This window comes from Pogoniulus pusillus, chromosome 23 (genome assembly GCF_015220805.1).
Source record: "Pogoniulus pusillus isolate bPogPus1 chromosome 23, bPogPus1.pri, whole genome shotgun sequence".
NCBI lineage: Eukaryota > Metazoa > Chordata > Aves > Piciformes > Lybiidae > Pogoniulus > Pogoniulus pusillus.
The window spans coordinates 20971377-20996371 of record NC_087286.1 but is presented as its reverse complement, the minus strand read 5'-3'; the positions used below and the strand labels follow the sequence as shown (position 1 = coordinate 20996371).

At 41.3% G+C, this 24995-nt stretch overlaps 1 protein-coding gene across 7 annotated transcripts in view; it reads right to left on the bottom strand.

Annotated features, from left to right (window-relative positions):
- PRKAG2 (protein kinase AMP-activated non-catalytic subunit gamma 2) overlaps positions 1–24995 on the bottom strand; it is a 224845-nt gene that overhangs the window by 16326 nt on the left and 183524 nt on the right. For all 7 annotated transcript variants that reach the window (XR_010306582.1, XM_064162855.1, XM_064162856.1 and 4 more), the window contains 3 exons: positions 24640–24730; positions 10576–10685; positions 388–469 (listed from right to left, as the gene is read on the bottom strand). Coding sequence is in view for 6 of the 7 variants with exons in the window: in XM_064162855.1 (XP_064018925.1) it covers positions 388–469; positions 10576–10685; positions 24640–24730 (283 nt within the window). In the remaining variant the exon portion in view is untranslated. The remainder of the gene's footprint in view (positions 1–387; positions 470–10575; positions 10686–24639; positions 24731–24995) is intronic.

Sequence of the window (24995 nt, the reverse complement as noted above, 5' to 3'; positions counted from 1 at the left end):
TTAGGTTTCTCTGCACACCTGAGAAGGTGCATACAAAGGAGTGCTTGTGTCACATGTGTGCTAAGGCATTGCAACATTTAATTCTACTTCCAGCTTGCCTGTTCATGACTGTTACTCTCAGTTTTAAATACATAGCCACACAGCAGGGACCAAACTTCAGAAGGCCAGCATCTAGAAGAGTCATGGTTTACAAAGCACAGCATCACTATGAAAGCTGACAACCTATCACTCCTCACAAAAAGGAAGAAGAAACCCTCCTTGCCAGTCTGTCTCTAGGATGTGCGAGATGATGGCTAGCCCCTTCCACAACAGTAAAGTCCACTGGAAAGTCAAGTAATAGAGAATAAGGTCAGAACAGTAACAGTTAATAAGGCCAGAACCACTTACCTACAAAACTCTGTTTTTTACTCTCCCACAGTGGAGCTGCTCTCACACCATTTGCCACCAACGCAAAAAAGGCTTTCTTAACCTGCAAAACAAATCCACAACTAATCCATGCCCTTCATTTCACATACTGGACAATTAGGGCAGGGTTTCTCCTGTTGAAATTGCCTTTCAGCCTGGTAACAGGTTAACTAGTATTCAAAACTGAGCAAATCAAACAAAATCAAAGCAAAATGCCAACAAAAATTCCCCCTCAAACAACAAAATCACACACCCCCAATTAAAATTTTGAGCCTTCCACTTCTAAAACTATTACAAAGCTTAGGAAAAAGATTAACAAAATAAAAGCACCTGCTTTTGCTCTGTGAATATTTTAAGTGAAGGCCTCTGATGTGCTTACTAACCTCTTGTTATCTTTTTGATACTACCCATAAGAATTCCAAGCCATGATTTGTGGGGGTATAACAACTCTAATGAACATATCACAATTAACTGAACAATTATCACAAGTATTCAGTTTACTGAGAGAGCTTAACACCTGGTGACAGTGGAAGATGTCCCTGCCTGTGACAGGGAGGTAGGAACTAGATGATCTCTAGGTCCTTTCCAACCCAAACCATGTCTTGTTTTCCTCTACAGCTTTTAGGGTCACAGTTTACACAAATTAAAAGAGATTGTTTAGTTACTTTAAATAGAACTAAGCTATGACTTGAAAGCATTAGCTAGCCTAACTAGCCTATTCTGCTGCTGCAAGCATGCAATGAAATTATTTAAATGAATCCTGCCCAGTCTCTGGACCAGAGGTTATAAGGTTATAGGGTCATTCTCAAAAGAAAAGAAAGTCTTCCCTGTGAACATGAAGCAGACACGCTTCCGAACACCTCAAAATCATGATTCTTGGTGCTATGCCTGAGCACATCACTGATCCTGTCCTGCCCATACTTCTAAAGAGTCTTCACATGGAAAACACAATACAGAAGCGATGGTGCTTGCCCACACCTTGACCTGGTCTGGCACACAACTAGGACACAGCCCCTCTGCATCTTTACATCTATAAAACCAGTCCTTGGTCGAAATAGCACTGAAGTGCAATTGCAATCTGAACAGACCATGAGCATACAGTGGGATCTGAAGTGTCTACTTTCAATTAGGTGCCAGTGAGCATCTCTCCATACCAAATTAATCAATAAGAGGACTTCACAGTCAACAGAGTCAGCATCCAAAATACAGGAGCAAAGAAAAATGCAGGTAGGAAAAAAACCCAAGCAGACATCTGCCATTCTTAGCTACAACTCTCAGAAAAGTCTGCAACACCAGACTTGTCCACGTGACAGCCAGTAACATAGGATGCTTGACAGAACTTCCATTTAGACTCTACTTAGCCTTACAATGCAGCAGCTTAAATTTCTAACTGTTAGTAAGACTCCTGCTCTGCCCCAGACATAGCCTCCGCCTGCACTTCAGTAGTTGCAGTGAATGCTTCAGTCCTCCTACTGTACATGAACTCCAGTCTTTCAGATTTGACTGACAAAAGCAATCTCTATTTCTTGATTGCTACATGCAGCTTGACTGTTTTCCCCTATGAGAAGCAAATTTACTGTCTTGACCTTAGCAGGTGACAGTTCTCAGAGCTGCCTCCTGACTTCAGCCATCTCTGCTATATTATCAATGAACAGGGAAGAGGAGTAACTATCTGCTTCACCACCACCCCCTTAAACTGCATTAAAACTAAATCCACCACATGGGGAAAAAATCCTCCCAGGGTCACAAATAAGGCTGTAAGAGAGACACTACAGAGTATTTATCTAGAAAATGCTTACACAGAAAGGTTCCAGAAGTATTTGGCCACATTACCGACACAAGGGCAGTCAAGTAAACCCTGCGTTACCAAACTGGCCACAGCAGCACCCTGACTCATAAGAAAGACTGAAACCACAGAGAAACCCTCCAGGCAGAGACTCAAAGTGTTCTCACATAGCAGCAGTACACTTAAAGTTCATGCAGCAAAAGCTACCAGCAGGGAGCCGTCTGGGGAGCAGGCAGAAGTGAGCTCACACAGACACCGTGTGGTAAGTTCTACCTATTCCCCACCAATAAAGAGAAAACCCTTCAGCTTAGCTGTTATCATGGGAAGATATCAACTGCATGCACTGACTGTCACTGACAGCTTCTGTCCCGAGCCTTCCGTAAGAGTAAGACATTCAAGCTGCATCAGAACAAGAATGTAACATCTTATCTACTAAGGCCAGGGGAAAACAGCTTTCTTCCAGATAGTTATCATACAGCAAAACTCCTCAAGCAAGTTTCTAAACTCCATAACTGTGATAACCTCGAAAAGAAGCATGCTCACAGCAGTAAAGACGTGGAGAGTGAACTACTTCAGGCATCCTCTAAATTTTTGATACTACTTCTTTCTCAGGTGCAGCAGCAGCAGAGAACACCACCAAGCACAGCATTCGAATGAGCAAAATGTTAAAGTGAGGTAATAGTTCAGATTCAGAAGTAATGCTTCAAGACAGACAACTCCAGAGATACAGTGGGCAAGATGCTGAGCCTGTACAATGAAAACAGTCTCAAAGGGTTGCTTCTTGTCCCGATAGTTTACGCACAAGTTACTTGTCTCCAAACATCTCAAGAGCCTTCACTCACATGCTACCTTGTCCAGTTTTAAAAGGCAGGTTTTGGAGAAAGCTCTGGACTACCTAACAGACACAGCTACTGAGATGCTCAGACTTAAACCCTTCAGAAAAGACAGTTAAGTTCAGTCTGGGTACTAGATCAGTAAACATTTGGTGTAATAAACCACCAAACTCTGGTACAGGAATAGGTAAAAGCTTGTCCCAGATGGCAGCTTAACTGGCATTCCTCTTCTTTTCTTCATTTTATAAACTGTACAGACCTTCAAAATAAAACAATGCCACTGGTTCTTAACACTTGTCTCCTGTTTAAGGTAATCTCAAAGCAAATCCCCTGCTTCATTCTCATTTGCCACAACTGCTTGCAAGCACAAACATCCACTCATGCTTTCCTTCAGTTTCTGTGGTTTAGCAATTTCAGTTGCCCAAAGTCTTGCTTGGTGACCAGCCAAAGCACTGGGGTGTGGAGCTGGGCATCTATCCAGCACATTTAAATATTTCAGTGATGTTCATGCATAAAATACCCACAAGGGCCTTCCTTTCAAACTATACATAGTTTGAAGCCTTTGAAGATCTCTACCATGTCTCAGTCTTTGGGCCTCCAACAGCTTTGTTAATTCTTGACCCCACCAGCAATGCTTTCTCTGATCTCCAGTGTTGGGCTGGCCTGACCTTCACAAAACCATTGTTTGTCAGCCAGATCCCATAGATTGTTGCTGTTCAACATGTACAAACACACTTTAAACAAAGCACTTTTGTTCTTATTAACCATGTAGTGGTCCTAACAAAAACAATGAGCCCCTAAAAAGGGGATTGATCTGCCCAAATTTAGAGGTTGCTCTGATCTTACATATTCACTGCATCTCTTCATAGTCAACAAGGAGAAAGAGTCATTTCGTTGGCATGACTCACTAGCCTTAGACAGAGGTTAAGTTGTATCCCACAGATGCCATTTTCCCCTCCTCAGTGGCTAGGAGACACCTAGACATTTACAGTTAGATGAGGAATCCTGCTTTGTGTGACTACTTGTCTCCAACATTCTGTGCCTTAAGTAGAAGGGTTTCATCATGGCAAAGGAGCACAGCTGAAATCCTGCATGTATCAGGTACTAGAGTGAGCAGAAGAGCAGCAAGCTTTTCTTAGTACAGAAATTGACAGCAGGTTTATAATGTTACCCCTGCTACTCCTTCACACCACTAGGATTTCAGGCAGTGCCACTTCCTTATCAGGGGCTGTAAGGCAGACCTCATGCAAGGAATTCAACACTGGTCTTGTGTAGTTGGTTGACAACACAGCCACCAAAGAGGCAAAGCAAGGTAACTGAGTCACATTAGGAGTGTAAAGCAGGGTGCAAGACCACTCCCAGGTCTAGTAAGTATTTCCTTGTCTGAAGAACACCTTTCAGCAGTGGCTGGAGGTGCCCAGACTATCTTTTTCCCCTTCTTCACTCTCAAAGTCTTCAGATCCCAGGCAACGCAGTACGGTCCACTGGAGAAGGCTAATCACACGGCTTTCAGCTGAACAGCAGCTTGTGATACAGTATTTGAGGACACAGGAAAACTCAAAGTACTAAGTTAAATACACAACTTTACCACAGAAATATCTTTGGGCAACCCTCCCCTTCCACAGTATCAGCATTGTCTTCAAAGGACTTACTGCTATGGCCTGAAAACTGTTGTGGATTAAACTGGAATCAAGGACTCCAGCATTCATCCCCAGATCCCACAATCAGCACCTTGACAATACAAAAGAAGTACAAACTAAACATGCTCCAAATACATCATGCACTTCACTTTGAAGTGATTCACACCCAAATGGCAATGACATTTAAACACCTTCAGCTGAGAGGAAAGCAATTCTTCCCTAACAAGATCTGAAGCAAGGAGACTTCAGGGAGGTGGGCAAATTTCCCAGAGAACCTCCAACACCAGCTTTCCAAGCAGTAAGCCTTGTAGGCAAAGCCACTGGAACCAGCTGCACCAGGAAGGGTATAGAAATTCTTTCACAGATTAAGATCTTACCAGAAAAAGGGGGAGGGAGGTGAGGGCAGGGAAAGCAAGAAGAATGATGCATGACTTTTCACACAGCCTCAAATACCTCACCTACACTCTGTCCAGACCAAGAAGTTTCTGCTTAGTTGGAGGAAGGTAACATGAGTTCATTATACCAAGATCCAGTACTGAATGCTTGCTATTGGTTTTGAGAGCTGAAGGAATTTGGCTATGTTTGCTGTGCACAAGCAACAGGAGCAGCTCTGAAAAAGCACAAGGGTCTTCCCGTATTAGCTACTGACTCCAGCTTGATCTCAATCAAGAGAGCTTCTATGTGGCCTCAGCCACATGCCAGTCAGAAGCTAAATTATCTTAGTCTCTTACAGTTCTGTGGGACGAGCAAGGAGAGGTGCTTTGCTCCTCCAAAATGCAGACAGTACTAGTTAAAAATTTAGCAGCTTTGGCTAGGCAGAACCTCAAAGCCAATTAAACAACAGACAGGTCAACCCTTTTGTAAAGCTGAGAGAACTCCTGTGACAGAAGACCAAGAGTCTGCTGTATATTTCTGGAAGCAAAAGACTGCAGAACATTCTTCCTGGGAGTCTGGTCTACCTTAGAGAGAGGCAACCCCCAGGTGAAGAATAATCTGGAGAGAAAAAGAGAATAAAGCAGCCATTTACTGAATAGAATCAGCACAAGGAAGAGAAATACAAACCCTATGCTACCCTCCGAGTGCAGAATCCACCACATGCTTTGGAGAAGTTGTACTGACTTCCAGCTTGTTAAACCACCAAAGAAGCTCCAGAAGATTCTTCCATGTATTTTTTCTAGTTATGTTGCAAAACTATATTTGAGCTCTTACTGGCGTGTGCCAGTTACTGACAAGAGCTTACTTAGTGATAACAACATGTGGTCCAGTACCAATTTAGGTAATTCCATTCATCAGAAATGTTAAAAAATAATCTAAGCTTACAGTCATGCAACCCTCCAAGATTTCCTCATGACACAAATCAGAGCCTTTAGGATTCTAAACACTTATTTTGAAGATTGCTTCAAAATTTTTATTAGTTTATGAAGAAGTGCTGGACAAACACTTCAAACCCAGTTTCAAGGTCAGTGGTGAGTAAAAGCTATCTATGTAGCTGCGTACTGCAGCTTCTAATTTAGCCAAAGGTGAGGCAGAGCTTCTCTCCCCACGAGAGCTTACACAAACTTCACAAAACAGACCCACTATGTTCATTTGTTTGACATGGAACAGCAAAGTCCCTGTCCTATACTTACCTTTTACATTCCTCTTGGAGAGTTAATTGCTCTGCACTACAAAATAAGCTAATCCTTCTCATCTTTATGTAGGCTGGGCAAAGTCAAAACAAATTAACAAATTTGTTTGAAGGTCAGACAAAAATCTGGCCTTAAGTAAGCTTACAGATAGAGCTATGCTTCAAAGACTGCTCTAAGATAGCTGAGGGCCATTTCTTTTCAAAATTCAAATAAAATTCAGGCTGGGGTAAAATGCATTGGTCTCTAAAGACAACATCAAAGTCAAAGATAGATGGGAAACATGGAAAAAAGTGAAATGATTCATAGATGTTAGACAGAAGTAATCCCACTGACAGAACACAAACACAGTGCTACATTTTGTTGACATGTGAATTCAGTACTGTAATGACTCTAACTCCTATTTTCCTTCAAAGCATTAATAGCAGTTCCAATGGAAAACATTAGTTGGCCGTGTCGCTGTTACGGATCTCATACAAGTCTAAACCAACAATCAGAAAGCACAGGCAGAGCTGCATGCCAACTTACTTCCTCAAACCATTGCCATATTAAATGCATTAACACCTACAGAGTACTCAAATACTGTGCTGAAGACAAAATGGTAATCAGTAAATCCATATTCAGGTCAATGTCTTCCTGGAGTCTATTATAAATATAATCCAGTTCAAGTTACTGAATAAAATGAAAACAGGAAGCAAATGCTCTTTCACAGAGTAGCCCTTCAGGGGACAACCCTTCTAACTCCCTCAAAGGGGCTGCAAAGTGTTTGTTCTCCTATTGTTTGCATCTTGGGAGATGTGCAAGAGATTTTATCCACTGTGAGCTGCACACTGTTGCAACTTGCCCAGTTTCCCCACCATCCGGAGAGGCAGAGCTCATAACATCCAATAGTCTCTTGACTCTCTTCCTGGTCAGATAAGACCTTAAAAAGTTTCTTCAGTGTGCATCAAGCAAAGATAGCATCTTCTCTGGGAAAAAGGCTGAGGCTTGTCACGAACAAGGAGTATTCATGGGTCACAGGCAGGGGAGAGCTACAGCACTGAATACAATTCTATAAATATTTATGAGGAGCAAAACCAGGCTACATCTGTATTAGTCAATTAAAAGGGTGGAAAAACATTCCAGTGTCAGTCTAAATCAGGAGCCATGTGCCAGCTAGCACTCTCCCAGACAGCAACTGCCACTGCTCAGGGTTCAGTACAGGCTAGAGACCATTTCAGGTAGGCAGGCTAGATGCAGATATTGTTTGGGGGGAAATAAGTAAAGCTATATTAAGGCAAACTGAGCTGTGCCAGTTGGCCTTGGGCAGGTAAACAGACCTTGGCTCGGTACATAGATGTTGCTCAAGCCTGTGCCAAGTGGCACATTCTCCAGCTGAAGCACAGCACAGTTCTTCCATAGGATTTGATGCTTAGCAGAGCACAGAGATATACCACGGCTTTCACAACAGCCAAGGGTTGGTGCTGGGTGCCCAGGTAATCTGGCCACTGAAGAGCAGACTGTTGTGCTAGCATTACAAGCAGCCAGATGTTTGGTAGTTGCTGGCATTCAGAGGCCCCCAGTGCCTTCTGACCGACGGCTAAGACTGAAGAGAGTGTCGGCCCATTCCTGCTCTTTATTAGCTACTATTTCTGCCATGTCAGGCCTTCTGTATGTTTGCAATGTAATGGCACTCTACCACCTCCTCTTTTATTCTGTGTTAAACCAAGATTTCTTACAAGCCTTTACACTAAATCTCTCGAAGACATTGAGACTAAGCACCTATGAGTAGATGTTACCTGAGCAGTCTGACTTGTGCCACATCATAAATTAACACCTCCAGTTTTCCCACAGCTAACAACAGTTTCAGAATACTTTTCAGTCTCTCAAGAGTAACTTTCAAGGGCGATGTGCTCCGATGGCTGACCAGCAGAGGGAGATGGGACACTGTCATCAAATAAAACCCAACATCAGAATCTTGCAAAAGATACCATTAGAATCCAGGTTCATTTTTCCTTCTTCCATTGATTGCTGCTAGCTTATACTAAGGCAAAAAGTGAATCCTTCCATACCCTGCTTTGGCTGTGCCATTGTTAAAAACACAATTCAACTCTTAACAGAAAATTCAAGGCTTTTGTTTTAAATTAGTAGAAACCCTCTTTTTTGTAGAGGTGAAACAGATGAAGACAAATAGATGCAAAACTCTGGGTCTGAGAGGACTGCTGGACACAATGTTTCACAAGGCTGTGTGCTACTGATGCAAAGTCCTGAAGTACTGCAAAATTAGTCTCTCCAAATCCAACAGTCCTTTGATCAGATGGTCACTGACAGCTAAGAATTCAATAGGTTGTGAGCCATATCAACAAGCTGTATGTACCAACTCCCTGCAGACACTCTCCCAGAGTGAGAATTAAAACCTCTGGAAATTAGCAGGAAGTTAATAGTCTGAGAAGAGCTGACAGAGCTCTTCTCAGTAAACACTATCATCCCAAATTTGACCTTTCAGGTTAATGGAATTTGAATTCTTCATTCTAGGGTTGACTGTCATTCTCTCTTTTGAGATGATGAACAAGTCAGAACCTTGCTTCTTTGGAAGACTGACAGTACTGAGAGACAGAGGAAGAAATCTCTGAAAGGAGATGTGGAATACTAATGAACACTTTATATCTATCTAAATGTAACAGATACCCTTCATTAGGCTTTACAGTGTGCTTGCACCACCGGAGTCCATGTGACTGGTGAAATAGGAGAGCAGATGTCTCTGAAAGACTGCATCAAAACAGCGAAGAAGTCTGTTACCAAGAAAACCAAATGTGAACATTTAAACTCTGTAGGACTCTCTGAAAGCTCTTCCTCTAAGACTATAAGCTAGCTTTTTCTACCTGTCATCACAGATGTGGTGTACTTCCACTGCAAAATCCAGTGTCCAGTAAAATACATGGAAGAACCTTAGGGAACTAGAAGTCCCATTCCATTGATACCAAGGTGCTAAAGGATAAATTTTCCATTAGAACTTTGGCTTTCTGGTAAAGGAGGAAATAATTTGACCTGGGACACTGCTACACATTGCTTTGCCTTCTTGGCTACCAGATCAGTTCGCAGCAGGAGATCCTTTGGCACACAGGCAGAATCTTAACAGCAGCCCTGCTCAAGTTTTAACATCATACTAGTGCTGGATGAGATACTTACCTTTGAGGCCTCTGCCAAGGTATCAGAGGCAACACATTGAGGCCTCAGTGTGCTTACAGTCTAAATAGTTAAGAGATGAAAGAAACTCCCTTCACTTGCAATATGCCTGGATAATGGAAAAAAGTCCAGAGCTGAAGTTACAAAGGTGCTTTTTCTGTACTGAGCAGCAACTGAAGCTCCAGTGCTTTTAGCCATGCTGCCTGCTGCTGATCACTGTAGGTGTGCAGTGCTCCTGCTACATGCACTCCATTGCTTTGCCTTGTGCAATGCAGGCTCTCTACCTTTCAGACGACAGCACTCAAGCTGGTGTTATACACCACTATCTGGTATGCAAGGTGGTTTTCTGAACATCTTGGGGCTAAGTATCTGTTACATGGTTGCCTCTAATTGAGCAGTACATTCCAGACCAAAATTACCTAACGGGCTTAGGTAAGCCAGAATTTGGAGCATCTTCAAAAGAAAAAAAACTCTGAAATGAACAAAAAACAAAGCAAGCCAAAAAATACCAGCTGGAAAATCCAGGAAACAAAAAAAGCCACAGCTTTCTACCACACTGCAGACCAGATTAGTCTCTTTCTATAGCAGGCTGCTAATGCCTACTTTTGGCAAAAACTCAGACAAAGGCAAGAATCTAGCAGATAATTTACTGACTAAAAGGAAAATGAGAAACTGAAAGCAGAAGTTTTCTGGCGAATAGTTTTCATAATTAAGCCACTCATTTTAGTCCTAAATTGTCTTAGCAATATAGCAGGAACAGGCTCAAAGCAGCTTGATACTCTTTAGCTACTGCACAGGATCCTCATGTAAAACGCCTTTATGTAAATTCTGAGAGCCACAGAGAAGCTGCTCTAAGTTTGGGCTCATATCAAAGTTGAAAATTTTTAAGTAGTGACTCCAGGTGCAAAGCAAATTACATCCCCTTTCTATCCTTGGAGGTCTTCTCCCAGCTCCTCTAGTATAGCATGAAAGATAGAGCTGAAACAACATCGTTTAGAACAGTCAACGTGAAGCTTTGTGGGAGAATTTCTCTGCAATAGGTCAAATTCCATTTAACACCCAGGAAACAGCTTTTTAAAAAGGAACTGCAAGCAAAGGCAGACTGAAAGGAGAATACTCACTTGTAGCGTAGTGTCGAAAACAACAAGCTTAGAGCTTGTTGGAACAATGTCATAACACTTGTGTGACCTCATGAATCGCACATAAATGTCACTTTCCGATTCTTCAAGTGCTGCAAGTAAAAACATCATGATGTTTTATTTAAGTAACCTTAGAAAGGAAGAAACATGCCAAATCAACTGAACACCTCTGCAGAGGAAACCCTGAAGCACAACAAATTCACACTTTCAGATCTGGACGCTCAGTTAGCTTTGTGCTTTGCATTTTAGACTCAACTTTCCTTTCAAATTAAATAGAACAAAACCAAAATTAATTCCTCTTCCTTGATGAGAAAGGATTTCCACACCAAAAATTTGTATTTAAACAATCTTGTTCTTCTAACAGCAAACTACTGGAACATACATCTAAGCTCCAGTTATCTACTGAGCAAGCCAGTTTGAAACTTCAGTAGCATCAGGCTTGACTAACTCAAACTTCTTAAATTAGTATTTCTCCAATGTCATCTCTGTCCAATCCACTTCTCACAAAGTAATTGTGTATTTCTGAGGAGGCAGCAGGCAAGTTGTGATCAATTCCATTCTCTTCAGACTATTCCACATACAGCAACATGAATCAAACTCTTTGCTTCTAAAAAGATCGTTCATTTGGCCGGAATGGTTTTAGTGTGGCACATATACAGCTGGGCCATGCAAACCTGTCTACACTAACTTTGCCTTTGGTAGAGTTTGGATGCCTATGACTGTATTCTCAGATCTGCTCAGGTATGGCAACTTCATGTTTCAAAGCACTTTGGCCATTTCAGCAGGTACCTACAGCGTGGTCCAGGTTAACCTTACCTCCATGAGACATGCACCCTTTAGACCCTGTATTAATGTACAGAAAATTTGCTATACAGTAAACTTTTGAAGAGTGGAGAAAAAGAAAATACCCTTGAAATACCTACTGATCACTGCAGAACTTCATACTCAGAAACTCAAACCCCTCATTTGTTACAGTTGTTCAAAATGGACAAATTATTTGCCACTTCCACAGAACAGCTCAACACATCTTCTTCATCATCATGAATTCAACTCTACAGAATCACAGTTGGACCTCCCCTGAAAATGGATACTCTCAAGAGACAGGCAGTCTCTTCTACCTACCAAGCATGTCCTTCACTTCTAACTCTCATTACTCTTCCAAAAATGCCTGAAACACAAGCAACATGAAACAAAAAGTTCCATAGGAATGCAGAATAGGGAGTCCAACTGGGAGGTAGCAGAAGGAAACTAATTTGTTGGATTTAGGTTCCTTGAAAAGTCAGGCCTAGAAGAGAAAATAGCAGGAACTAGGAAAAATTGCTAAGACAATAGAAACCATGAAAGCAAACTGATAAAGAACTAGGCAGACACTTTGACAATGCTGGTGGCAAACAGCCTTTATAAGATGATCCCAAAGAGGAGCTAGTACTGACTCGAGGGCATGCACAAAAGAGGTTAAAAAGCATAGATTAGGACAGAGAAGTTTTATGTAACTACACAACAAACTATCACCCTTTCAGCCTCTAACTTCTGCAATAGCATGAACAGCTACTGTCTCTACAAAATCAAACTTAATGGCCCTGAAATAGAGTTGCAAGGAGTTGGAAGATGGAAAAGTAGTAGATAGTTACTACTGTCACAATATTTACTGTTGTCTCGCCAAAGGCAGTTGATGATAAGCCTTATGGAGGATGCTTGCTGAACATTAGCTTAGATCTAGACCAAAACTTTGGATGCTGCCTCCAGTCAAACCTCAGCTTTCTTCTGCTTGTGATGTACAAGTTAGCTGGCTCACAGACAGAGCAGACTCCCAGTGGGAGGCATTTTTAGGATGAGGGGCAGAAAAAAGTCCAATAATAAGGAGGCAAATTTGCATTTCCATGTGAGTGTTTGCTCATGAAAACTTATTTCTTGAAGGTTCTTCTGACAGTTGTTTTGCAAGTGGACATTCTCCATGTATATCACCACTCCAAATCATAGGTGCAATGAAAGCCACACCACCAAAACCAAACCAAACCTACCATCAACAATGATCAAAATCCCCACTGCTGTTTTCTACAATTTTTAATAGAGCAGAAACAGAAGTCACAAACTCTCCTTAGAGTCTTGTAACTGTTAACACCCGAAGTTGAGTTGTGCCATAGATCCTTTCACAGCAGCTGCATTTCTCTGCATTGGCATTTTATTTATTCCTGCAGGTAAGGATGCTTTAAAGACTGGAAGATCAACCTGTTTGTATTTCTGCCTCTTCTCTCTCCAATCTTATTCACCTCAGCTCAAATGATTTTCACTCCCTCCCTTTCTGCCACCCTGCACTCTAAGGCATGACATACTTTACTTTAGCTCAGGCAGTGAACATTATTTACAATAACATCAAAAAGCATCACAGCTTTTTTTTTTCCCCTAACACTATTCAGTGACACTGACTCAGAGACTGCAGTAGGACTTGGTACTAAGTATAATGGTCTATTTAGAGAGCTTGGAGGTAGAACTATCATCTGAATGTTGTGAAAGGGAAACTTTTGCAGCAGATCTACTGAACAGATGCCTTCAGTTCTACTCATAGCTTTACCACCACACAGGGCACTTTTCTGTTGTACCTTTCTCCTCAGAGTTTCAACGTCTTCCAAAGAAGAAAAAGAAGGGGAGTAAAAAGAAAGGGCCTGTAGGTGGAAAACAGGAATGTGCAGTAACACACATGGCCAAGCATACTGAAAAGCTTTCAAATATTGCACCAGAAAACCTACCAAAAACTCCTTAGAAGTGTTTCCTGCACACCATAGGCTGTATTTCTGTGCTATATTCATACTGAGCTGCCCCAACAAGATCCTAGACCATACATGCTTCTTAATCTCAACAACATGGAACTATGAGTTTTCTTATTGTAATATAGCTATATTAGGCTCCTTGTATTTTGCACTGATATCCACTTACACTTCAAGTTTAGCCTGTTGTTTCAGGAGCACTGGAAAAGGCAAAGAGACAGCCTCTACAGAATTCATCTGCTTTAAAGAGGTAATACCCTCCCAGATCACAAAACCATGCCACTGCAGCTCTCTGTAGCACCACTGTTCCTCATGGTTAGACTGAGAGCCAGCAGCTCTAGTAATTATCAAACGTTTGAACGATATAAAGAACCCTTCCTATGGGCCTAAACAACTGTCTGTAGAGTTGGCATTTCTAAGTTTACTATGAAGTTAACTACCAAATTTTCAAAGCCCTTTAAAAAGCAGGGGAAACACAGGCAATAGCAGGATGTTAAAAAATATGCTCAGCTGTCTAACTAGGTGACCTTAGAGGAAGACAGAAACCACATTTATACACACTAATTCAACCATCTCACCTGGTTTTACATCATAAACCTGTCTGGGAAATTGTGCAACTTCAAAAAAAAGCTTAGAGTTTTCTTAGAGCAGCAGGAGCCAGGCACTCCCAGCATCCAACACCAGACTCTTGAGCTTGGCTGCTATTAGCATAACCATCTGTCCTCTGCCGGCTCAGAGGGTGGGTAAAAATGAAATGGTGATTAGAAATGTACTTTTGTCATACTCTCACAAAATAAAAACTAAACCTAGTTACTAGGAAAAAAAACCAAAACATTTTCTTCTCAGTTACTGCACACATACATTTCTGTATTTGAGGTTACTCCCGGCCACACTCCCACCTCAGGAAAGTCAAGCAGTATGTGGAATCTCACATTTCAAATGCTAGAGAACTGAAATGTTACAAATTGTGTTTTTCATCCTAATATTTACCGCAAAACTGAACCAACAGCAACACATTAGGTGAAGTTTATTGGTATACAGATAAACTTTATTAGAAGATGTGTTAAAGCAGCAAAATGACTGTATTATTCTCCTGTATCCTTTAATCAAGCAAAGTAAGACTTCTGTTAACATAAACATCCAACTCAGACAAACATATCACAGTGAAAAGAGGAACTGGAGGCTTGTTCACCTACCTCAGGTTTAAGTTGCAACTAAAAGATCTGTTTTCCACATCCCTAACTAACACTCCTTGGTCAGCAAAGACAGAGTAACTCCACCTTTGAAAAGGCCAGGTCTAAACAGGTGGTTCCACAGCAGCAGAAGCAGCAGCACAGTGCAGTGACAGCAGCCACTGATGCCTTTGCACTGGCTGTACAATTCTGTTCCCTCCCTCACACTGCAAAACTTTTCCACAAGTTGGCTGGAAAATATTAATTTGTCCCAGGTTATTGTCTTCATGATAGCGTTGGGTTTAAATACATTCAGCTCTCATACCCAGCTATGTGGCAAGCAGATTATTCTTGCCCTTTCCTTACATTAGAAACTATACAGTACAAGGACACCATGCTTCTGTGGCAGCTAGCCTTTAGATCAGATTAGCTATGTCAAAGAGTGCCAGAAGACAGCAGGGTGCCTAATCAGCGTGAGTTACCCTCTCTCCCTGCTGTTACAGATAACTCCTGGCAGAGCACACAATAGGTAAAACACTCATTAATCTTGCAAGTTGTTCTTCTGCCTGCATTTTTTTCTGAACGTTCTCGCCAAAGATGGTTATAAAGTTTCTGTCCATCCCCAGTCTGAATTTACCGCATGTGTTTCTTACTAACCTCGATAACCTATCCCCCAGCTTTCACAGTGCAGGATAACATAGTAGTTCTACTGCAAGTCATTTACAAAATGCCTCTAATAGAGCTGGACAAACATCCAGAATGGACATAGACAAATCATTTCAAGAGCAACAGTGGATACGACATAGTAAGCACAAAGTACTCCTCAGATGTCTCCACAAGCTCACCAACAGTCCCCAAAATGACTTAAAGCAAATGGAGGCATCTGAATCAATGTTCCAGAAATCAAATATTTTTATCAACATTCCTCAGCTCAGACAATTGACTCTGAAAAGGAGTCCAGTACTACAGCATGTACAATATGCTGCTGTGCTCATAATCAGTTTTACTTCAATCTACTTCCTAACAGAGAGAACTCATTTGTCAGGTTTTTAGATAGCTTTGAGTGACAGACAACAAAATCTTCGTGATATATCCTGTGAAAAGCTGGGGAACTGAGAAAACAAGAAATCACAAATTTGTTGTAGAATAACACAAGAGGACATGGCTTCTTAGTCTGCTAAAGAGCCAAGAACACTAAAAGCAGCACGCAAGAAACAAAAAGCTACACCACTATCAGACTTGGGAGAATACTACTAACAGAGTCTAAGAAGGGCAAGCACAGGGAAAAAACACAGCAATGTTGTGCCATATAATCTGATTCCTGTTTGTTCAAGAGGAAGCTTCTCAGAAAAACAAAGACAAGATACTCTATCAAAATAACCACTCATGTAACCAATCAGGATCAGAAATGAGCTGTAAAAACATACGGGAAGAGCAAAGAGAAACGGTTAACAAAGATGCCTGCTGTAACTGGTAGGAGACAAATCATCATTAGGTTTTTAAGACATGCTTGGCACATCCTTGTTGGAGAGATGACAACCAAGGCTTCCAATTTGGAGGGGAAAAAGAAGCTCAAATCAAACAGGTTTAAAGTCTCATACATAGGAATGAATATGGTGACAGTGACAAGAGTTGACTGTTTCGTCACAAGCCATAAGGATTTCCAATGCGAGGAACCAAAAAGAGGGTGCAGTGATGGTGACAAGATGATTTTCCCTTTCTGAAATCTGCAGAGATTTAAAACATCCTGACAGACCACACATGAAAAAGTTTCACAGTGGCATTATTCATGGAGCCACAGGCTACATGATATGGATATTGCAGATGAAACATTTCCCATCTAAAGGAATGCATGAGCTGGCAGCTAAAGAAAGATCCATAGTAGGTTTACAGATGTAAGATACTCTGATACAAAGGAGAGATAGGAAGTGTATCTAGAGATCAGCATCACGAGATTCTTCAGTGATCCAAGATTAATTCAACTCCATATTACAGCATGAATACATGTTACAGGAAGAATGGCATTTTTACTTCAAGAAATCCACTTTTCTGGTTTTGAGGCTTGAATACATCCACCTCAAACCTCAGCAGCAGCTTGGACTTGAAAGAGACAACTAATAGGAATAGTTGCCTGGAACAAGAAAATATTCAGATTGTCTTTCAATATCTGTTGTACTTAGAGCATGCTTCAAAATTCTGCAGTTAATTTTATTTCTGAAGTTATCAAGCCCAAATACACAGGCCCAAATGTTAGCACTTGTTTTTTACTGTAGCTGTCTGCTAGCAGTGCAGATAAGCAAACTATTACATGAGATTTGAAGCAGACAAAAAGAGAGTGATGAGCAGCTTAAGAAACTTCATTCCAAACTTAATCATAGTAACTCTGAAGTGTCTTGTCCAGGCAGGCACAGAAACTTATTTGTTTACAAGCAAGAGCTGCCTTGTTTAGCAAGTAACTGATAGACAGTATCAGAGGTCCAACTGCATACTTCTGAATCAGCCCACTATCACTTCATCAACTTTTGGTCAAAGTTGAAAGATTTGTACTTTGAGGAAAGCTACATCGTTGTGGTTTTGTGAATTAAGGTATCAACCTCAGCCTGCAATCTAATAATGTTCCTAAGATTTTCACCACAACAAAGACTAAGCTGACCTGAAGAATTTTCTACAACATGTTCAAGACCTTCCTTGACAACAAGCACTGTTTTCCCCTAAGCATCCCAAACAAAGATCTAATTTAAGATGCCGCCTGTCCGGAATGCAGACATGCTCCTCCAGATTGCAAGATGCCAGCCACAAAATATAACTAAACACAGAATTCAGCCTCTGAATACTAGTAGAGTGGAATCCAAGGAAAGTACAAGGTATGTGATTAATAAAAGAACACACCAGCCTGTGTCTTTGGTGTCTATACTGGAATATTGGTAAACACATGGAAATTTAGTTATTTCTTTAAAGCAAGCCTAAGTCCTACCACATACAGTTTGTACATGCTTTAGAAAAAGACACAGTCACTTAAGACTTTAGGAATCTGAGCAAGATTAAACCTAAACAAGCAGCTTAACCAAACCATTATTCAGAAGACAAGCATTTTCAAAATCAGTACACTGCAAGCTCACAAACCACAGTAGTACCCTTCTTAGATGGCACCCAAAAAAATCTATCCTTTAGGAGACCTTCCACTGAAGATTAAATCTAAACGTAAACCATCATTTATATAATGCTTCAAGAAAGAAAGAAATATTCAGGCTTAGGTCTTGAAGACTTCAACTATGTTTGCTGAAGAAACAGTTTTGCCAGGTCTAATAAACTGTTGCTCTCAAATACTGAGACAGCTGAACTTGATGTTTTAATAATTTAGTATTTACATTTTCATTTCTCTCTAGTCTCCCCTTACACATTTCTTCTCCTTCTCTCCCCTGTGCACACCAACATTTTCCAAATGGCCATTATTGCTGTTTCTTCTTGGAATTGATTAGTCTGTATGCATGCTTCAATTGATTATGAGGTCTTCTCTTTCAAAATACCTCTTAGGAGATATACCTAATGGCAGGTGTAGTTTGAAGCTGTATGGAGTAAGAATTATCAGTTTCCTGATTCACACAGGTGAGACCCAACACATTCAATAAAGCACATTTAGATCTGGAATCTGAATTAGAAGTTCTGTTGATCTATTCACTATATTGCAGATAAAGTGAAACATGACTGAAAGCTGATCTTCCTCTGAACTGGTACCTGTAGAGCAATGTCTTCTCTACTTGAAGGGCAACAGTAATGCCTACCACAACAGACAAACAATCCCAAGTATGGAGAGGTACACTGTGATGCAAGAAACATGATGAGAAACAGTACCATCAACTCCTGTTGGATATGCTACACTCCTTAGGACGTTTCAGACTATCTACTCCCCCACCCCGCCATGAAATGCAAGTATATAATTTGACTTCCAGAACTTCAAAGTAACCAACAATAACTTAAGTGCTATCCAAAGAGCAAGCTCCTAAGAAAAAGCAATGCTGATGTAAGAGACCTGACTTAAAGACGGAGTCCACAAAGCATGAACATCCACCCTGAAGTTATCGACAGCACAGTACACATTACAAAGTCTTATCTTAAAGGACAGTTACATCTGTTGCAGATGATTAGTAAGCAGAAATATATCTTAGGATTGTTTAGCAACAGTTAGGTTGAACCAACTTATGCAAATGCTCTGCTATCACTATTGTCCCATTGGCATTACTTCAGTTTAAACCAAGTCACCTTCATTTAGTCATGCCCCAAGGCACTGTTTTCCAAGAGCTCCAAGCTGATTATGACAACCAAATTTAACAGCTGAGGTTATCAAACTAGCAAGACAGTAGTGCTGTTTTGTCTATACTGTCCTCCCCACATACACAAGACATTGGAAAGCTCTATCAGGCAGCACATTGCAGAACCACCACCTAGGAAGTTTCCCGAGGAAATTACTCTAGTCTAGTCACTCTATTCAATCCTGGTAACATTCAAAGCAGTCACAGGCAAGTAACATCATCCTGTAGCCATTTGTAAGGCAACACTGATATTGTCACATCTTCCACGTCTACCATTACTCAAGCATGCCATGCTGTAAACTCAATAGTTCTAAAGCTACTGTTCTCAGGACGCTTGGAATTTGATATGATATTGTTCAAACTCTTCAACTTGATATGAAGTAGTTGTTTACCAACAGTGATAGCCCATTAACAAAGCAAACAGCTTCTGGGTCAAGAAGTTCTGCATGGAATTTATTAGTAGAGCTGACATTGTCCCTCACCTGATGTCAATGAAAGTGACAGCACTAACTAATCAAAGTTATCATCAAACAGTACTTCACATTGGCCACCAAATACTACCCTGTGTACACACACACAAAGTAGTCAAGTCTTTCAAGAGCAGGGATATACCAGGCTGTTTTAAAACTCCTCACACATAGTTCCTGGCCAAAAATGGCTTTCACTTGGAAGATGGTGTTTGCAAATCATGCAGGTGCAAAACTACTTGGACACATGCAATACCAGCACCAGGGAAAGATGAATGTGCGGGCTGGGGAAAACATTTTAATCCAAGACAACAAAACTCTCAAACTGCTTCTTTTGAACTGCTCAGTTAGTTTTATACTTTCAACTACCTATCACCTTATCCATAATTTTCAGCTTTCAAGATAGAAATTTCAAGGAGGAAAAAAAAGGTAAGCTGCAACATTTCTATATAGCAAACTGACTAAGGACATGAAGTTGCCTACGACAGCAGGGCACTTGATCATAATTTCTTGCATTAACTACTACAGCTGAATATTTGAACACTCTGGATGTTATTCTTTAACAGCTCTGGAAAGTACATCACAAGGAAGTCCATCTCATTGATATTCTTTGTTGCAAAATAAGAGAAAAATATAAACAGAGTAAATTCAGTGGAACAAGCAGTTGTCTAGAGTTTCATATGCAAGTGTTCAGGATCACTTCAGATCAGATAGCCAGGTCAAAAGCACCAACATTATTTTTTCAAACAATCTTCTATTGTGCCTCCTGCACCACACCACAAAGTAACTCTAAAGCAAGAAGAAAAAAATACCCCCCCAATCTAACACTATATGAGGCCTGTTACTAAAAATCATCATTTCTGCTTAATTTCTTGCTGTGTCCCCTAGGATTCTAATCTGCTGTGGAAACTTTATGTAAACCCTCCCCCTACCATGTATCCCAATATCTCAAAACCACATCTTCTAGGCAAAACGCTCTTTCTATATTCCAGAGTGCATCACCTTCATCAATCACATAATGAATATTTATTAGAAGCTAATTACAGTTGCAAAACAATGCCTTATCTTTACTATTTCCTAAACTCAATACTGGATCTTTCAGTCTTAAGAATTAAAAGAAAATCTAGTGGGCACTTTAACATGCATTTTATTACAAGCTTCTTTTAGCAATTTTCAGTCCCAAAGTGATGTCTTGTTTTCATACCTTGATTCAGATACTCTGCTGACAGCAGGAGGCTAGCAGACAGGAAGTGCTCAGTTAGAAACTATTTTTAACAAGAAACAATATGAAAAATCTGCAGAGCAGGGAAGAAATGACCTCAAACACAACAATTTGTTAAGAGGAGATGCAATTACTGGTGAAAGTCCATTTCAGGAGGCAGCAGAAATTAGCACGTGACAGAAGAGATGGGTGATGCAGGAAGAGCAAGATGAAGGCCAGAGCATTACCAGGAAAGATTTTGCTCTAATGCAAATTGTTTATCAAATGACTGTCTGAACGGTGCTTTGTGCAACAATCCAGAGTAGAGCATTCAAGAGCAAGCACATCAGTCCTGTGATGCTGATGCTGCAATTGCTGCATGCACTTCACAGAACTATTTTTTCCAAGCTCAGAATTGAGCACAGATACAGGAGAACTCTGCAATTAACTTCATCTGCAGAAAACATCTTGAAACACTCCCTGAGTTATCAGATGCTACAGAAAAGTAGTTAATTCTGCTTTCAGTAGCTACTGCTTTATTACCCAAGCTGAGCAAATGAAGACATTAACATGGATGAGAGCCAACCAAAATAACATCCTATAAGTGCACCAATTAAATCAATACAATTGACAGCCACGCCTCTGCTACTCTAATCCACTTTCTTCTTTCACAGTACAGGTAGCTGTTGGGACACAACCATTTCTGGAACTCCAGATTAACAAATTAAAGCTAGTAAGTGTAAATTGTTAACTAAGCCCCTTGTTGATATTAGATCTTCAGAATACCTTCTCCTTGCTGCTCTTTTCAAAGCTCATCATATGCTTCACGAAAGAGAAACCTGCAACTACCCCTAACACTGATCAGAAGCAAAACCAAACTTAATACAGAAATATGATTGTGCAAACAGAGCTGGACAAGAAAACCCACTATACATGTGAAAATAGCTGGGTTTTGACCGTTTCTGTACTCTCATGGGAAGTCTCACCTATTTTAGGCTACAATCATCAAGAGGGAGCTTTCATGCTTTTTGAGGAGCCACAGATAGGTCATTCCCATTCAAGGAATACTGAGCAGGATGCATTCAGAATATTTTACTCTATTAAGTTTTCAGTTTATTTTTTAAACTCAGCATCTCCTTCTCCTGCTCTGATCACTGTTGGGAAAAAGGTTCTATAGGAAGTCCTAAATCAAACATCCATTAGTCTATCCAGTCCTTCTCCACATAATCAGCATACAGCCTGTCCTATTTCACCTGCAGTGCAGCTGATACGGTTTAACAGCATCTTACCAAGATCTGCTTTTACACATCATAAAAGCAGTACTGTTACACCAATGCCAGACAGAACTAGTGACTCATCGACACAGAGCTGCACTGATCCTGGAGAACCCAGCCAGGTATATGAAGAAAGGCATTTTACACCACAAAGATGTTCAGCACTTCTGTGACAATGACCTCATGTCCTATACCATCAACACTACGCACAAAATAGTTTACACACGTTCCTTGTCTGTAGTGCATATAACGACAAAATAAACTGCTCTTCAACTGACAGGATTTTAATTAGAAATCACATCAGGCTAGGCTGAACATTTCATTCCAGTACTACTTAGACTATAAATCTCTCTAGCACTATTTTTTCAATTTAACCTTCTTCATTAGAATCCAAATTAAATGAATGCCTTCTGTGCTTTCACAGTCTCATATGAGAATGAGGGGAGAGTGACAAACAAAAATTTGTTTCAACACACCGGATGGCATTCAGAGCTCCTCTTTTTTCAGCTCTTTTTATTAAGCTCTGTTTCAAGAAAACCACAGCATAATTTGATACACAAGATAGTTAACAACTGTTGATGGATACAGGAACTGGAAACCTAGTGCGAGCAAACAGTCAAAAAGTGAAGGCAGTGAGGAAAGCAGTTTCAAATTTCTCATTTAACTCACAATTTTAGGTGTCAGCAGAGACAGAGAATTTGATGAAAGATCATCAATCACAGTGTGGCTACAGCCACTTAGTGAAATCTTACACAGATTTCATGTAAGCTTCTCAACTTCTGAGCACTTGCTACTAGTCATCCAACAATGAAAAAGGCAGAAGTCATTTTACTCCCCTACCTCCAATGTTAGCATAAATACAATCAGAGAAACCAGTGCAAAAAATTTAGGTCATAAAACACATACTGCAACTAAGCTGTTTCGTTTTCATCTGCATCTCACTCTTTGCTTCTCCTTATATAGGCCTCCTTATGCAGAAGCATTCTGGACAGTTAAGTTTCACACTCTTCATTTCACTTTCATCTTACCTTCTGAACACAACATTCTACATCCTTTCCACTTAGTTTTAAAATAAGGCATAAAACTAAGTTTTCATTAAGCCCGAAAGGCCAGTAAGGCCAATGCTTCTTTCCATAACTCTCAATGGTCACAGGTTTGCTGTCTTTAAACATATGCCTAAACTGCTCTCACCCACCCGGCCTAAGACCCACAGACAAAGACTTAGTTTTTAAAGCTATGTGAATTAAAAGACAAAGCAAAACAGAAGCTTGAAAACCAGGAAATAATCCCCTTTTTTTTTTTAAATCACCAAGCTTGCAATAAGATAACCTGAGTTCTTCAGAAGTGTTTTAGAAGACACATACAAATATCCAACTCAATCAAGTGTCTCTAAATAATACTATGTTACACTGTTAAAATTGTAAAGGCATTGCAAAACTGAGCTTGGTAGGCTTTTTTAACCAATGTGCTTTTCAGATAGTTACATTTATTTATATAGGCACCTCCTATCCAGCTTTATGTTAAAAGAAATACTTAAGGCATTCATTTTCTAACTCTCCATAAAGATAAAATGAAGGCTTAAACCAAAACACTTAAAACAGTGAGAGGGGGAAAAAAATATCTACAAGTTAGCAAAAAATTCCTTGTACCTAATATTCGTGTTTAAGATTCACAAAAGCACAAATATTTCATTGCAATTCAAAGTCTGTCTGGACTCCTTAAAAAAAAAAAAAGGCCCAATTGTTAAGAGCTTCCTTTTCTCACATACAGAAGGCTTAAAAGGTGTCACTTTTTCAGACCAGTCCCACAACAGTAGAGAGCATGTTAATAATCAAGAAGCTAGCTCGTTAGCATACTGGCTTAGCTATTTCTTTTCACACAATGACTCAGCCTACTATTTTTCAAAGTTTTCCTTAAATATTTGTCCTACATTTCACAATGGCAGCTACCAACTAGAGAAAAACACATCAGATGAAGTCTTACCAACTTCAGAATTGGCGAACGCAGAGATTAGCTATGCGTCCACATTTGCATCCACTAATCTAATCCCTTCTGAAAACGAAAGCTAAAGATATTCAATATAGATCTTGCAGAGGCAGGCGAATGCTTTGAGCAAGTTCGAGAAAAAAGTGTCACGCTTCTCCATCAGCATGGTTTAGTACTTGGCACAATAAAAAAATCTGCCAGGAGTTCCCTTATCAAAAACAGCACAGCCCGTTGAAACTGCAGCCCTTAACAGGATGGCGAAAGAACAACGCAAGGGGCAGCCACATAAGGAAAATCCAGTTTACATTTGTGCACTTGAAGCGGATGTATGAACATCCATAAGGAGTAGAAGCTTAAGTTGAAAAAGCCTTCCATCACTGCCCGCGCCTCGCTCTCCAAGTCTATATTTGGTATCGCAGACGTATTCGAGGAGAATGAGTGTTTTACAGGGAGGAGGAGGGGATGCCATGAAGGTTGCTTTCCCTTCAGTGCCAGGGACCCTGGGTGACTGGGACTGTAAAGGAAAAGCTCACACCGCCGAGGCGGCTGCGGCCCCAGAGGCGCGGGCATGTGCTGCCATCAGCTAGAGGCGGCGTGCAAGTCGGGCTGCAACCAGCGGGACAAAAGCACCGCAAAGTGACCGGGCCGGAGGAGGAAGAGAAGGACAGGCTGGGGGAGAAAGGTTACGACTCGCCCCACAAGGACACGGCCAAGACAGACGGCAACAGAGCGGCTGTCCCGGGCATGGCGCAACCCCCTCCCCGAGACGGGCGATACCCCCTGCTCCCTTCCCTCTGCCCAGACACGGTTGGATGCGTAGGTGTCCGCCGACCCGCCCCTGCCCCCCTCCCCATTCCTTGATGTTTTTTACCTTCATCTTCGAGCTCTAGTTTCTCCAGCATCCCTTCGGAGGCGGCCGGGAGCTGAGAGGGAGCCGGAGCCGCCGCTGCCGCCGCCGCCGCCTGCGGGAGGGAAGAGAGGAGAAGGAGATGAGCATCCAGGCGCGGACTCACCGGCCCCGCGGCGGCATCGGCACAGCGCGGCGCGGCGGAGGGGAGTGGCGGCGCTCAGAGGGCGGCTGGCGCGGCTCCCGCCGAGCGCTGAGGGGAGAGAAGGCGGGACGGCGGTGAGGCCGGGCGGCGGCAGCAGCTGCCCCTCGGCCTCTCACACACGCACGGCTTGATGTGCGCTGCTTCTTACACACACTTCGCACACACTGAGGGGGGA